This window comes from Leucoraja erinacea, chromosome 21 (genome assembly GCF_028641065.1).
Source record: "Leucoraja erinacea ecotype New England chromosome 21, Leri_hhj_1, whole genome shotgun sequence".
Taxonomy (NCBI): domain Eukaryota; kingdom Metazoa; phylum Chordata; class Chondrichthyes; order Rajiformes; family Rajidae; genus Leucoraja; species Leucoraja erinaceus.
Genome location: NC_073397.1, coordinates 21,023,660 through 21,040,605, shown reverse-complemented (window position 1 = coordinate 21,040,605; position 16,946 = coordinate 21,023,660). Strand labels below are relative to the sequence as shown.

Here is a 16,946-nt window from a genome sequence, read left to right as displayed (position 1 = left end):
TTTGGTTCCACCAGACTCACAGATTTTATAGGATGTTATTCCAGTTAATATTGAACATATTTTTAATTCACTTTTCGTTACTGTTGCACAGTAATGTAGTATACATTTTCCAGTAAACCTGAAGAGCTTAAAAGCATGTTGTATACTGGGACCCTGGAGAGTTTAAAAGATGAGAGGCCAACAGTTCCAAGCAAGTTTAAAGGGAGTGTGAGGAGTGGGACCGGCTAAAGGAATGTGGAGACTAGAGCCCCAGTGGATTTTAAGAGTACTCAGGAATCAGGGCTTCAGTATGTTAATGGAAGTATAGGAACATACATTTGGTGAGCCAGATTTGAGTATAGGTCTTTCTGCAGTTGTACAGGGCCCTGGTGAGACCACATCTGGAGTATTGTGTGCAGTTTTGGTCTCCTAATTTGAGGAAGGACATCCTTGCTATTGAGGCAGTACAGCGCAGGTTCACAAGGTTAATCCCCGGGATGGCAGGACTGCCATATGAAGAAAGATTGGAAAGACTGGGCTTGTATTCACTGAAATTTAGAAGGTTGAGAGGGGATCTTATAGAAACATATAAAAGGACTGGACATGCTAGATGCAGGAACATTTTTTCCAATGTTGAGGGAGTGCAGAACCAGGGCCACAGTCTAAGAATAAAGGGGAGGCCATTGAAAACTGAAATGAGAAAAAACATTTTCACCCAGAGAGTTGTGAATTTGTGGAATTCACTGCTACAGAAGGCAGTGAAGGCCAATTCACTGGATGCATTTAAAAGAGTTTATCTAACTCTTGTGAACTCTATCTTGGGGCTGGCGGAATCAAGGGACGAGGCAGGCACGGGTTACTGATTGTAGATGATCAGCCATGATCGCAATGAATGGCGGTGCTAGCTCGAAGGGCCGAATGGTCCCCTCCAGCACCTATTTTCTATAATGAACAATTTGACAGTAGTTTATTGGCGTTTTAATGTTTCATGCACCTAAATGTATGTAACATTCACAACAAAATCATTGAATTAATAACACAAACATGCAGACAATTCAGCAAGTGGTGAAGTCAAAATCAAGCAAACATTTATTTTGTGGTGTATCCCTATTAAGTTTTAAAAATATACTATATATGATATACAACACCTCCACTTCACAAAATGTTAATGAGTATGCAGGAATAAACTATTAACAAAATAAGCAAAGCCTGCCTTTGGTGGATGCACAGTGACCTGCTCAAGTTCGTTGTCTTTCCATGCTGTTTTCCTGGGGGATTTTTTTTCACTTCCTGCTTCTTTATTAATTGGTGATGAAAGTTGGCTCTCAGCAACCAATACCTATCATTTTCAGAATGAATAAAATTACACACACACACACACATATATAAACAACTTTTGGCTCTACCCTCAGAATGCCATGATGGATGTTTAAAAGCAGATCGACAATCAAAGGCATTTCAAATAGATATTATTGCAAATAAAATAACAAATAAAATAAATGTAAATAAAACACATTTATTTAAAAAAAATAATTTCTTATTGCAGGAAGAACTATTTTCTTTGTTTTTAGTATAAACTAGACCAAGTGCTCCCCCAATGGTGTGATCCCCCAACCCAATATTCCACCATGCACCCGTCTCCTCCAACGGAACTGAACCCGTTCCCAAATGTAAGATTCCAGCACTCCCCTGCCTCCCTCAGCAGTGGATTTAAAAAAAAATCCAATTTCACCTCCCCTGCCTGCTGCAGCAGTTGCAATTGCAATACCAATTGGCCCTCCCCCTCCTGTTGAAGCACTTGCTGTGATATCCCATTGAGGTGAAAAGTTCAGAGTGTTCCTGTCTTGCAACTTTGTTTTGAAGTGTGTTGGAAGCTGATAGGAAGGAGCAGCGAATCAAAAGGAAGAAAGGCAACCGGCAGCCCGACAGACGGAAGCCACAGACTTTTATATAATAGTAGAAATAGAAATAGATAGATAGGATAGATAATAGAATTCAGTTTCAAAAGAGAATCCAGGCTGCCACAGACTCTCCTGTGGTTTATACGTACAACCATTAAAAGATAATTTTCTTCTTAAATCTTACATGCATAATTTTAAAAATGACATTCTGTTTATTATCCCTACACTGAAAATTCATGTGAATGATGCCTACCTGTGAACTACTCCCATCAAAGATCACATGAACCGCTGTTTTCACCTCAGAAATCCTATCTCTCACTGATGGTTTCTGAAAAAGAACAAAGGACAAAACCAATCACTTACCATTCCTATTTACTATCTGCATTCAACTCATTAATAATACGATTTTAATTTAGACCTTTCCAATTTTAATATATATGCACACACACCAATCTTCTCCGCCCACAGACTTCACTTCCTGCTCCTAGTCGCCTCGACATGCACTCCACCCGTTTCCACTCTTTACTGTACTTTCTTTAGAGATACAGCATGGAAACAGGCCCTTCAGCCACACCAACCAGCGATCACCCCCATACACTAGCACTGTCCTACACACTTGGGACAATTTACAATTTTTACCAAATCCAATTAACCTACAAACTTACACATCCTTGGAGTGGGTGGAATCCAGAGCACTCATAGAAAACCCACGCGGTCACAGGGAGAATGTACAAACTCCATCGTCAGCACCCGTAGTCAGGATCAAACCCAGGTCTCTGAAGCTGTGAGGCAGCAACTCCACCACTTCGCCACAGTGCCATCACATCACACATGCATTTATCACAAGTCCTGCACACAAATACTCTTCCACACCCATACACAAACATTAATACTTCCCCAATCCCTCCCATACACATGTTTGATTATACTTCTGTTCCCACACATATTTCTGCTAGACACACAGAGGGTGGTGCATATATGGAATGAGCTGTCAGAAGAGAAGCTGAGGCAGGTACAATAATAACATTTGAAAGTAACTTGGACAAGTACATGGAAAGGAAAGGTTTATAGGGAAACTGGACTATCTTATATGGGGCAACTTGATCTGCATGGGTGAGTTGGCCTGTTTCAATGCTCTATGACTGTAGGGCACAGGCATAGAGAGCCAAAAGGTGTGTTGGGCTTCATCATAAGATTTGAGAAGCAAAGACATGGGAGGATAAATGGATGGGAGATCTTGAGAGGTAACATGTTAGATGCATAAAAAATATTGAGAGCCAGGGATGGGATAGATTGCCAATATCTGTTGCCCATGCCAAAGGAGTCTAAAGCTAAAGGACAGATTTAAACTGAGAGGTAGAAGGTTTAAAGGCGATTGGAGAGATAAATTGGTCAAACAAAAAAAAATTTGAGCTAAGTGGGATTGGTGGAGGCAGGAACAGTAACATAATTTAAGAGGATAGGTACTTCAATGAGCAGGTATAAAAATCTCTTTGCAAATGTTGGAGAACATATCCAGCTAAAATATTTCTTACTTTTAAAATTGATGTTGATCAGAGTGGACATACCTTACATTTAGTGGAACGATAAACTTTCTTGACAATGTTGAAGATGTCCAAAGTCAAATCAAAATATATCTGTATTTGGTTCCCTTCACTATTTCCAATTCTAATTTGGATATTCATGTCAACGGCAAGCAACTTCTTCTCATTCTTTACTGGTTACATTAAACAAAAAAGAGAAAAAAAAAAAGAAGTGTGAGGGTATAGAACATTCAGTCATATATTTTAATCTTACCCTCATTTCAGAATAGTATATTATTAACAGATAGCTCTCTCCAAATGTAATCGGAAAAAAAAAAAAAATGCACAAAGTGTAAATATGAAGTAATACACAAAAGGCTGGAAATAGCAGGTCAGGCAATATCTATGGAGATAAACTGTTCACCTTTCAGGTTGGTGGTTGTTCATTGGAATTGGAAAAGTGAAAATAACAATTGTATTTCAAGTGACAGAAGGAGAGAGGCAAAGAAAACAAAAGGAAATGTTTGTATTGGGATGAAGAATAGAATAGTTTCTTTATTGTCATTGTAACATGAACCATGTACAACAAAATTAAAAAATGTCAGCCAGTCAGTGCACCATTCAAACATTTCTAAAAGCTAACGATACATACAAGGTAAAATATTAAAAGATAAACAACTAAAATAAATATCACGAAAATAGCACGCATAAACACCCAACCCTCCATCCTTCTGTCGATTTCACAGTGTACCACAGTCCCTTAGTATGTCTCACCAAGAGAACGCAGATGTTATACTGCTTAAGAGGGGTGGTAAATGGTTAGGGTAGTAAATACCTGTTAATCATTATTGATTTAACTGGAGTAACTGAAAATAGAGGGAAATTAATAAGGGAAGAGAGAGAAAAAAGTAATTGAACAGTGGATTGCAAATGACTGCAGTTGCTAGAAATCTGAAAGAAAGCAGAATTCTGGAAGATCTTAGCAGAATAGGTAGCGTCTGTGGACAGTTTATATCACAGCTGGATGATTTTGCATAAAGACTAGCTAGTTCTGACACAAGGAATCCGACTATCTGAAATTGTTGAATATAATATCCTAAGGGCTATAACGTGCATAAATAAAAGTTCCTTAAGTTTATTTTGGGCTTCATTGCAATGTACACAGCCAAAGAGGTCAGAGTGACGGTTAAATAAAGAATTGAGCTGTCAAGAAAGGATCACACTTGCAGTTGGTATGGAGGAACTCATCCTGCATTTAGTTTCCATGGAAGGAGAGGAGAAAGGAGGTTAAAGCAAATTGTAGAAAACTGAGACACAGTGTCAGGATATAAATGATGACACAATAGAGCAAAAAATAAAGTATCAGAGCAATGTTGTGGAAAGTCTCAACACCAGAACAGATATAACAGGCCCAGAAAAAAATTGGAGACTAGAATGGAATCCTTCAAGAGGAGGTACAGTCAATTTAGCTGTGGGTATGCAACCTTCAACAGGGCAATCACAATGGTGCAGCGGTAGAGTTGTTGCCTTACAGCGAATGCAGTGCCAGAGACCCGGGTTCGATCCTGATTACGGATGCTGTCTCTACAGAGTTTGTACGTTCTCCCGGTGACCTGGGTGGGTTTTCTCCAAGATCTTTGGTTTCCTCCCACATTCCAAAGACGTACAGGTTTGTAGGTTAATTGGCTAGGTAAATGTAAAAATTGTCCCAAGTGGGTGTAATATAGTGCGAATGTGCAGGGATCGCTGGTCAGCGCGGACACAGTGGGTCGAAGGGCCTGCTTCCGTGCTGTATCTCTAAACTAAAAATGGTGCAGCAGCTAATGTAGCTCCAGCAGTCTAGATTTGATTCTGACCTCCACTGAAGTCTGTATGCAGTTTGCAGGTTCTCATTGTGACTATCTAGGTTTCAATTCACTGCACTAATTTCCTCCAAGAGCCCAATTGGTAAGTTGACTGGTTACCAAGATAGATTATCCTTAATGCTGGTAAGTAGAAAGAGAATCAGTAGGGAAGCTTCTTGCCATGTGAGCGAGAAAGTGTGTAACCGGAAAATAAAAGGGTAGGGGGCGGGGTTACAATTGATCTGTCAGCTGGCATGCTCAATGGATTGAAAGATATTCTCACATATTTTAAGGATATATAAACTATAATATGGAGTCAGAGAGATTGAGGAAAGGAAAAAGGAATTTGGTACGCAAACAGTGAAAGTGATGGAGGGTAGAGGTGTTATGGATGCAAGTGGGAAAATACTGGGCAAATGGAGAAAGAACAGAATGAAAGTAGGAAGAAATAAAATCTATGGCACAAAAATAATTGGTTCAGACAGTATAGATCTTTGATAGGTGTAAGTGGAATGAGCAAGGCTGGAAATGAATAAGCTAGAAGCCACAGAGAGAAGTTTTCCCAAGGAAATTAGGTCAGTGTCTGTCTCATAATGGCCAGATGCTCAGTGGAAGCAAAAACAGGAAGGCAGATTACTCTCTAAATTGTGTCAAGTTGGGAAAAGGGGAAGTACAACAGGACCTGGGGGTCCTTGTTCATCAGTCAATGAAAGTAAGCATGCAGGTTCAGCAGGCAGTGAAGAAAGCGAATGGCATGTTGGCCTTTATAACAAGAAGAGTTGAGTATAGGAGCAAAGAGGTCCTTCTGCAGTGACCACACCCGGAGTATTGTGTGCGGTTTTGGTCTCCAAATTTGAGGAAGGACATTTTTGCTATTGAGGGAATGTAGTGCAGGTTTACGAGGTTAATTCCCGTTATGGCGGGACTGTCATATGCTGAGAGAATGGGGCGGCTGGGCTTGTGTACTCTGGAGTTCAGAAGGATGAGAGGCAACCTTATTGAAACATATAAGATTATTAAGGGTTTGGACACACTAGAGGCAGGAAACATGTTCCCGATGTTGGGGGAGTCCAGAACCAGGGGCCACTGTTTAAGAATAAGGGGCAAGTCATTCGAACGGAGATGAGGAAACACTTTTCAACACAGAGAGTTGTGTGTCTGTGGAATTCTCTGCCTGAGAGGGCGGTGGAGGCCAGTTCTCTGGATACTCTCAAGAGAGAGCTGGATAGGAATCATAAAGATAGCGGAGTTAGGGGATTGGGGATGATCAGCCATGATCACATTGAATGGCGGTGCTGGCTCGAAGGGCCGAATGGCCTACTTCTGCACCTGTTGTCTATTGTCTATTACCTTGAAAAAGAAGGGTGGACAATGAGTGGTCTGAATATCATGATTGAAAAGAAGCATCATGATCAGGCTCGCTTGTATATTCAAGACAAGCTTGAGAATTACAACAAAACAATGGAATGCTTTCATTTGCCATGATCAAGAAATGGAAGGATGCACCTTGATGATGACAATCCACAATAGCTGCAGGAATTGCAATAGGATAGAACTGAACAACAGCAATTTGTTGAGGAGAATGAAGCCTCTCTGAATGCTGAGCAGAGAGCAATGTATGACCAGGTGTGCAACTGCTTGAAAAGGAAGCTTCCTTCAATGTTTTTCATTGATTCACCAGGAGGAACGGGAAAAACATTTATCACCAATTTGATTCCGGTGGACAGAACTCTTCAAGATGTACGCAGCAACACTAAGCCTTTTGGCGGCATTCTTACCATTTGTTGTGGCGATTTTCGACAACTTCCTGTAGTGAAAAGGGGAAATGATGCTGAGGTTGAAAAATCCTGCATCAAGAAATTCTACTTGTGGACACTTTTCACCAAGTTTCAATTGCACACAAATATGCGATTGAGAGAGGGAGATGGCGACTATTCTCAATTTTTGTTGAAAGTTGGAGAAGACGACATTTTAAAGAATGAAGATGATGAAATTAAAGTGGCTCAAGACATGGTTCTATCAGCTAAAACACTGGAGGATTGTATTCATTTCATCTATCTCGCATTTATTCTCCAACAATTGTATCTTGGTTCCTCACAATTATACGATGAGAATTGACTCCTATAAAATAATAAATTGTCCCCAGTGCAAAGGATAGTACGAGTACGGTCACCTGTCGGCGCGGACTCGGTGGACCGAAGGGCATTTCAACACCGTATCTCTAAAGTCTGTATAATAGAATACCATTCAATTGGGAATTAAGTTATCAAGTTAATGGCAAACCTAAAGTGGTTCAAGGGTACAATGTGGTTATTGTAACCATCAATATTGTGAATACCATAGGAATCCATCCAAATGATTTACCAATCTTTGATTAGTTTTACCTTCAACAGTATAACTCTCCACATCTTCTTCAGGCAAACAGATTGTCTCCCACATTGGTTCCTGAATTAAGGGAGAAAATTCTCCATTCATGTCCCTTTCAAACACATTCAAAATTCACTGGAATATAAACAAACAATGACACCCCCAAACCACACTATTTGTTTAAAACATTTATGTAGCCCTATAAAATCTAAGCGGGCCTTAAAAACCCAATTTCTAATCTGCTGGGTTAGATCAAATTGTATAAAACTCATCTCCATCAAACACATCAGTACTTTTGTTGTCCAACATCAATAGCAAAATAGCTCAAACAACAGAAAATTTAAATTAAAAACAGAAAATGGTGGAGACTTGGCCACGTACATGTACTGAGCACTCTGAAACAACCATTAACAACCAATTATGTACAAGGTTTTTTCTTTACCTACAGCTCAGATGTCACAAACATTATAATGTAGCCCTGTGTACCTCATTTACTTAATAAAACAGGATGCTAGATTTAGAGGATATTTTTTAGAAACAGGGAATTGCAGATGCTGGTTTACAAAAAAAAAAAAAAAAGTACTGGAGTAACTCAGCAATGTCACCTCTCCATGTTCTCCCGAAAATCTGCCTAGCCCGCTGAGTTACTCCAGCACTTTATGTCTTTATATTTTAAGAGGACACTTTTCATTCTCTTGATACAGATAAATTATTGTACTCGAAATGGAATACTTGAACTATTCCTCCTCACATTTTCATCTTCCTCAGTTATGACATAAAAAGAGATGCTTTGACTGCCAACATTGAAATCAATCCAGGAATCTTCCAGTTTATCATCAGATGGCATCTGCAGCTAAAAATTAAAACATTGACAAAACTGAACAACACATGTAATTATTTAACAAATGCCATTGCACCTTTGTTAAAAATATGCAAAATAAACTTCAACATTTCAATTACATATGTGTAATGAGTCGAATCGTACATACATTGAAGTCCACTTACAGCATAGGTCTGCAGGACGTTACAGTAACTAGCAGCTACTCAGACTGAATTACGTAAGCAAACTCTTGGTAATATAAATCGCATATTAGGCAGAACTACTACTAACAAGCACAATTGGTTAGTAGGAAATTACCAATCTACATCTTTCCTTGTAGAAACAAAATAAAGCATAGATATGTGGATACATAGTGGCTAAACAATACAGTAGCCGAAACGTTAATAACGCATATGGGGAAGTATAGATGGTTACACAAAATCGCGTGTCTAATGGGTGGCCTGCTGACCCGTCCGGCGCGTGTGCGGTATGAACCTGCATCTCCTCCTTTCACCGGTGAAGTGGCTGGAGAGGGGACCGGGGCTGTGACCAGGGACGGCACCGGAGACCTGCCGGGTGGAGGTGGTGAAATAGGCGAGCTGGGCGCTGAACGCCTTGGAGAGGCCGCGGGGGTTTGTGGTGTGCCTCTGTGATTAATTCTTAGAGCAGCTTGTACTGTAGCCTACCAGGGAGAAGGCAAATTTTGGATTTAGTGTTGTGTAATGAACCGGATTTGATGAGGGAGCTCGAGGTAAAGTAGCCATTAGGAGGCAGTGACCATAATATGATAAGTTTTCATCTAAAATTTGAGGGAGAAGGGTAAATCGGAGGTGTCAGTATTACAGTTGAACAAAGGGAAATATGGAGCCATGAGGGAGGAGCTGGCCAAAGTTGACTGGAAAGATACCCTAGGAGGAATGGAAAAACAATGGCACGTATTTCTAGGAATAATACAGAAGGTGCAGGATCAGTTCATTACAACGAGGAAGAAAGATTCCAAGAGGAGTAAGGGGTGACCATGGCTGAAAGGGAAGTCAGGGACAGGATAAAAATAAAAGAGAAGTATAACATAGCAAATATGAGCGGGAAGCCAGAGGATTGGGTAACTTTTAAAGAGCAACAGAAGATAACTAAAAAGACGGGGCTAGACAAGAATATAAAGGAGGATAGTAAAAGCTTTTTTAGGTATGTGAAGAGGAAAAAATCAGTTAAGATCAAAATTGGACCCTTGAAGACTGAAAAGGGCAAATTTATTATGGGGAACGGCTGAACTGAAGTCTATGAACAGCATCCTCACATAGCCCCCCTTCTGGATGTCAAGATGAGAGAGAGCGGTGTACAGAACCTGGGAAGCTGCATTGTCCGTGGATCTGCTCGGATGATATGCGAATTGTAGTGGATCCATGTTGTAAGGGAAGAAGGCGCAGATGTGTTTCTTGACCAGCCTCTCAAATCAAAGCATTTCATGACTACTGAGGTGAGGATGGTAGTCATTCAGACAAGCTGGGGAGGCATTTCTTGGTACAGGTACAATGATGGATCTTTTGAAGCAGGCAAGGACCACGGACTTCATTTAGCCTCTTTCACATTCTATGAATAAAAATATTACACTATGCAATTTGCACAGCTTACCTCACAATTATCAAGAAACACTTCCAAACATGGGAAAGTAGAAACACTGCAGATGAAAATGAGAATGTTCAAGTTAGAAATTATGACAGATTTACTAAGTTCAGTTTCCTCTGGCGGATGAGGTGATTCTATACTTTCTCTTCTGACACTCTGAATGAGAAATTCCACCAGCTTTATCATCTATTTCCACCACTTAAACTTTTTTCAATTATTTTTTGAAACTAACATTAAAAGTATTTCATGAGTAATTCATCTAAACATTAGTTTCATCTAGTATTCCACTCTAGAATGGTTTGACTTCACAAAAGTAAGATGAACTAAATCATAAAGAAGTAATAACAGCACAACATGAAAAATTTGATATTTTCAGGCAATTTCTTCACAAATTACTGTTAAACAGTAAAAGGAGGAGAAGCACAGGAGATTTACACAGTAGCTGATAAGGGAAGTGCTTGTTAGTTTCACATCTGATTGCGGAACTGTATATGGGGGATTTACATCCATTAAGACACAAATAGAATTGAGTAAAAAGGGAGATTGGCTTTAGCAAAGTAGCCACATTGGAGCAGCCATTTTGAGTGGGAGTATTTGAGTTCGAAGTGCAGTGCTTAACTGATAAGTGATGAGACATTGTCGCAAGAGGTTTTGAAGAGGAGCTAAGCAGTGGAAAGGTTAGAAAATAAAATATATTTCTAACTTTCCTCTTATTGTAGTCAAGACAATAGTTAGGGCAGTCATCAGATGTAGATCAGGGAAACTTCCAGTGTCTTTGATGACTATACTTATGGGAAGAGCATCCAGCTGTAGCTGCTAAATGACCGCATTGAGCAGCTGGATCTGAAGTTGGACTCACTCAGGAACATCTGTAATGCTGAGAGCATCATAGATAGGAGTTTCAGCGAGGTGATCACAGGTGGTAGGCCAGCAGTTGGGAGGCCATCAGGAAAGACAAAGGGAACAGGCTGAAGGTGTGGCCAATTCCCTCACTAACAAGTAAACCATCCCGGATACTGTTGGGGATTGAGAGATGGTGGCCTCCCAGAGGAGAGCAGCAGCTAGGTCTGTGGTACCATGATTGGCTTCAATGCCCAACAGGGAAGGGTGGAAACAGGGAAAGTGATAGTGATATGAGAGTTGATAATTAGAGGGACAGACAGGAGATTCTGTGACTGCAAAATAAGAATGAGAATGGTATATTAGCCTTTCAAATACCAGGGTCAACAATGTCTATGAGTCATGAAAAATTTGAGGAGTGTGAGCAACTGGAGGTCGCGTTATATATTCACGCCAACAAAAGAGTACAAAAAAGGATGAAGCCTTGCATAGTGAATTAAGGGAGGTAGGCTCGAGATTAAAAAGCAGAACCTCGTACAGTAATCTCTGGATTATCTCTGGTGCCACCTGCTGGTGAGAATAAGAATAGGGGGTTATGGCAGATGAATGCACAGCGGAGGAGCTGGCACAGGGAGAGCTCAGGTTTTTGGATTGTTGGGATCTTTTGTGGGCAGAGATGATCTGTACAAGAGGGATGAGATGCTCCTGAACTGGAGAGGGGAGGGTTGGGGAGCGGGAGTTGTAAACTGGCAGAGTGAATTACCAGAGCTATTGTGGGAAATGTAAAGTGGTTTGCAGGAGAATGGAACCTAAAGCAGCTCTAGGCGAATGAGGTTTGGGCAAATGCAGGTTAAGAGAACAAATTCAATGCCAGGGTGCAAAGGAAGACTGATTAAATCGCATTTACATGCAAGAGGCATGGCAGGATGAAGTCAAGGCACGGATTGGTACAATAAACTGGAATATTATATCTATTACAGAGACATGGCTGTGGGAATCATGGCTCAAATATTCCTTTGTACCATTGCTACAGGAGGAATAAGAGGTGGAGGTAAGAGAGGAGACAAAATTGCGTTTTTGATTAGGGTGAATATTTTGGCAATACTCCTACGAGAAGAGGCTGGCCAATAGAGGTATGCCAATAGTCAGCAGGAGTCAGAGGAGGAAATATATAGGGAGATGACAGGTAGCTGCCAGAATAATAGGGTTGTAATAATGGGGGGTTTTAACATTCCAGACTGGGTCTGTCATGGTTTCAAGAACTTGGATTAGGTGGAATTTTAGTCTGTTGTGAAAAAAATTCCAAATTAATATGCAGATGATCCTACTAAAGGGACAAAATTCAACATCCTCTTGGGAATTAAGACAGGGTGGAAGTCTGGAATGTTGGTGGATGGGCACTTTAGAACCCATCATTCTATTTGTTATGCAAAAGGACATAACAGGTCCAAATATTGAAGTCCTATATTGGGACACAGACAATTTTGATGGTTTTGGGCAGGAACTTTCAGAAGTTGATTGGGAGGCTGTTTATAGGATTAGGGACATCTGATAAGTAGGAGGCTTTTAAACATGAGATAGGAAGAATTCAGGGCCACATTGTTCCTGTTAGAGTGAAGGACAAGTCTAGCAAGAGTAGGAAATCCTGGATGGCAAATGATATTGAGGCTCTGGTCAGGAAAAAAAGATACATATGTCAGGTATAACCAAACATATACAGGTTTTACAAACAATTTCAAAAGAATACAAAGTAAATATTTCACCTTGTTTTTTCTCCAAGCATTCCATTCACCTGATTGAGGAATCTTCTACAATCCTGGAAAAAAATTATTAAATTGGTGTTACTTCCCTCATCCAAAAAGGATACAGCTGAAAGACTTTCCCCATCCAGAACCAGATATTCATAAAGCATTGCAGAGATGGGATACAGTGGCTTGCAAAAGTATTCATACCCTTTGAACTTTTCCACATTTTGTCACGTTACAACCACAAACGTAAATGTTTTTTATTGGGATTGTATGTGATAGACCAACACAAAGTGGCGCATAATTGTGAAGCGGAAGGAAAATGATACATGGTTTTCAAATTTTTTTACAATTAAAAAACTGAAAAGTGTGGCATGCAAAAGTATTCAGCCCCCCCCCCCCCCCCCAAGTCTTGCCAGAGATTCTCAATTGGATTTAGGTCTGGACTTTGACTGGGCCATTCTAACACATGAATATGCTTTGATCTAAACCATTCCATTGTGGCTCTGGCTGTATGTTTAGGGTCGTTGTCCTGCTGGAAGGTGAACCTCCGCCCCAGTCTCAAGTCTTTTGCAGACTCTAACAGGTTTTCTTCCAAGATTGCCCTGTATTTGGCTCCATTCATCTTCCCATCAACTCTGACCAGCTTCCCTGTCCCTGCTGAAGAAAAGCATCCCCACAGCATGATGCTGCCACCACGTTTCACAGTGGGGTTGGTGTGTTCAGGGTGATGTGCAGTGTTAGTTTTCCGCCACACATAGCGTTTTGCATTTAGGCCAAAAACTTCAATTTTGGTCTCATCTGACCAGAGCACCTTCCTCCACATGTTTGCTGTGTCCCCCACATGCCTTATGGCAAACTGCAAACGGGACTTCTTATGGCTTTTTTTCAACAATGGCTTTCTTCTTGCCACTCTGCCATAAAGGCCCGATTTGTGGAGTGCACGACTAATAGTTGTCCTGTGGACAGATTCTCCCACCCGAGCTGTGGATTTCTGCAGCTCCTCTAGAGTTACCATGGGCCTCTTGGCTGCTTCTCTGATCAATGCTCTCCTTGCCTGGCCTGTCAGTTTATGTGGATGGCCATGTCTTGGTAGGTTTGCTGTTGTGCCGTACTCTTTCCATTTTTGGATGATGGATTGAACAGTGCTCCGTGAGATGTTCAAAGCTTGGGATATTTGTTTATAACCGAACCCTGCTTTAAACTTCTCCACAACCTTATCCCTGACCTGTCTGGTGTGTTCCTTGGGCTTCATGATGCTGTTTGTTCACTAATGTTCTCTAACAAACCTCCGAGGCCTTCACAGAACAGCTGTATTTACACTGAGATTAGATTACACACAAGTGGAATATATTTACTAATTAGGTGACTTCTGAAAGCAATTGGTTGCACTGGATTTTATTTAGGGGTATCAGAGTAAAGGGGGCTGAATACTTTTGCACACCACACTTTTCAGTTTTTTATTTGTAAAAAAAATTGAAAACCATGTATCATTTTCCTTCCACTTCACAATTATGCGCCACTTTGTGTTGGTCTATCACATAAAATCCCAATAAAATACATTTACGTTTGTGGTTGTAACATGACAAAATGTGGAAAAGTTCAAGGGGTATGAATACTTTTGCAAGCCACTGTATCTGTATCTCAAAGCCTTATGGCACTGAAATCAGTGCACATTGATTACAAAGCTTGCTGTTGAGCACGGGATTGAAACCAATTACTCGATAATTGAAATTTAAAGCTAAAATATTAGAATAGATATAAATGCTGGTGCAACTTGAGAAGGTTCCTCAGTCAAGTCACAATAGGCCTGGAATATATCAAACCCTTTACTTGCATTGATGGTATGAAAATGTATAAAATGTCAACGTTATAAGAGTAACAAGACAACATCTGCATGCAAGGCTATGTGCACAACATAGTCCATTACTGTGCTGTCATTTAAATATATTACACCTGTATCTTTATGTCCCTAGAATATATCTTTCACACATGGAATGTTGCAAAAACTAAAAAGGTTATTGAGTCCCTATTTTATCAATGGGAATCATGAGAATACAGTGAACCCTCTCAATAATGGCACTCGATATAGCAGATTTGGATTAGAGCCAACCCAAGCTCCTGTTGCACTGCCAGTTACCCAAGGAGCTGGTGCCACATGGTATGCTTCTGGTTGCAGGAACTGAGAGAGCGAGCAGCATGAAGACAGCATAAGTACCAAACCCGTCCTTGGTGCATCGCGTGTGGGACTGGAGACTCTGTGCCTCCCCAGCCTGTCAATCTCCGCAGTCACATTTCTTCTCTCCGGGCCTTGGGTTAAACTTTACCCCCTCACTGTTACAACAGATAATCGGCAATAACGAACAATATCCACCCCCCCACCCCGTGGTCCGTTGTAGTGAGGGTTTACTGTAATGCTATAATAAAGACCCGATTTCACACGTATGCCTTTTCTGACATTAACACCATAACACCTAAGTTGTGATTTCCGGTAAGCTGAGATAACAGAAACCCATTTTCTCAACAAAACCTAAAAGTCCCACATGATTTTTAAAACATGTGAATTTGGACTACAAAATTCAATGAGAATGAGAGAAAGAGAGAGAGCGAGAAAGAGAGAGAAAAAGAGAGAGGAGGGAGTAAGAGAGAAAGAGAAAAGAGACAGACAGAGAAAGAGAAAAGAGACAGACAGACAGGCAGAGAAACAGAGAGAGAGAATTAGAGATTTTTCAATTCACTCCCCCAATCTCATCGCATTTGATTTTTTAATTAATTTAAGTGCAACATGCTAGACAGCAGGATGAAAAGCAATACCCCTGACAAAAAAAATGCTGGGTAAACTTAGATAGATAGATAGATAGATCCTTTATTGTCATTCAGACCTTACGGTCTGAACGAAACTATGTTGCCTGCAGTCATACACAGAATCAATAATAACAAAACATACAATAAACACCAATTAAACATCCACCACAGTGAGTTCACCAAGCACATCCTCACTGTGATGGAGGCAAAGTCTTAGTTTCCATCTCTTCCCTCCTTGTTCTCCCTCTGCGCTGAGGCGGTCGATCCAGGCCGGAGATGCCGCTCTCCAGTCCAGCGGACCTCCGTGGTGATGTCGCCGCTGCCGATAGCCGGAACGCCATCCCCGCTCCGAGACGGCCCGCCACAGCATCAGCTCCGGGCTGCCGCCCCAGCTCCAGGTCGCCGCCCCAGCTCCAGGTCCCGCAGTCTCCGCACCGGGCCGCTGCCCCAGCTCCAGGCCGATGCCCCAGCTCCAGGTCGCCGCCCCAGCTCCGGGTCCTGCAGTCTCCGCACCGGGCCGCTGCCCCAGCTCCAGGTCGCCGCCCCAGCTCCAGGTCCTGCAGTCTCCGCTCCGGGCCGCTGCCCCAGCTCCAGGCCGATGCCCCAGCTCCAGGCCGCTGCCCCAGCTCCAGGGTCGCTGGTCGCCGCCCCAGCTCCGGGTCCTGCAGTCTCCGCTCTGGGCCGCTGCCCCAGCTCCAGGCCGCCGCCCCAGCTTCTGGTCCCGCAGTCGCTGCTCCAGGTCCCGCCGTCTCCGCTCCGGGCCGCTGCCCCAGCTCCAGGCCGCTGCCCCAGCTCCAGGCCCCGCAGTCTCAGCTCCGAGCCCCGCTGCATCAGCCCCAGGCCGCCGCCGAAAGCCAGAACGCCGCACCAGCAAGTCGGGCCACCGCTGCTCAGCCCCGAAGATGGCCAGCCTCTCGTTGGTAAGTCCTGGCTGGCTCTGCCTCCGGAGCCTCGGGGTCAGTCGCAGGCTGGAGGCCGCCAGCTCCGCCATTAGGCCTCAGCGCAGACGGAGGCAGAGAAGGGGGATACGACATGAAAAAGTCGCATTCCCCCGAAGGAAGAGACAGAGAACATGTTCCACCCCCTCTAACACAACCCAACAAACCAAAACTTAACCAAAACAAGACAAAAAAAACAACAGAAAAAAGTAAAGACAGACGGACTGCAGGCGAGCCGCAGCTGTTAACAGCGCCGCCATTAGATCAACATTCAATGGAAAGACTGGAGTTGAATGCCCAGCAGGGTTCATATACAAGCTAACCATATTCTGACATCAGAGATTCTATATATTCTTGTTTAATTGTTCTCAGGTTGCAGTTTATGACAATAGATTTAAATCAAATATATGTTCGTACCGTTTCAAATTCTGAATCCTTAATTCTCTTATCAATTCTCTTATTTCTCTTATCATATCAAATGGAGTATATGTGTTAACTAGTGGATAGAAAAATTGAGACAAAAAAACAAGAATGCTGGAAAACTGATATAATTTTCAT

The 16,946-nt window shown here is 42.0% G+C and overlaps 1 protein-coding gene across 1 annotated transcript in view; it reads right to left on the bottom strand.

The window, feature by feature from the left end:
• Nucleotides 1-1,122: 1,122 nt before the first annotated feature.
• LOC129707588 (synaptonemal complex protein 2-like) overlaps nucleotides 1,123-16,946 on the bottom strand; it is a 33,285-nt gene continuing 17,461 nt past the window's right edge. Inside the window, exons 7-14 of the mRNA XM_055652735.1 lie at nucleotides 16,806-16,853; nucleotides 12,664-12,716; nucleotides 10,067-10,112; nucleotides 8,366-8,467; nucleotides 7,632-7,692; nucleotides 3,449-3,597; nucleotides 2,134-2,208; nucleotides 1,123-1,318 (exon numbers count right to left, since the gene is read on the bottom strand). Coding sequence (XP_055508710.1) covers nucleotides 1,145-1,318; nucleotides 2,134-2,208; nucleotides 3,449-3,597; nucleotides 7,632-7,692; nucleotides 8,366-8,467; nucleotides 10,067-10,112; nucleotides 12,664-12,716; nucleotides 16,806-16,853 — 708 coding nt within the window. The 3' untranslated portion in view covers nucleotides 1,123-1,144. The remainder of the gene's footprint in view (nucleotides 1,319-2,133; nucleotides 2,209-3,448; nucleotides 3,598-7,631; nucleotides 7,693-8,365; nucleotides 8,468-10,066; nucleotides 10,113-12,663; nucleotides 12,717-16,805; nucleotides 16,854-16,946) is intronic.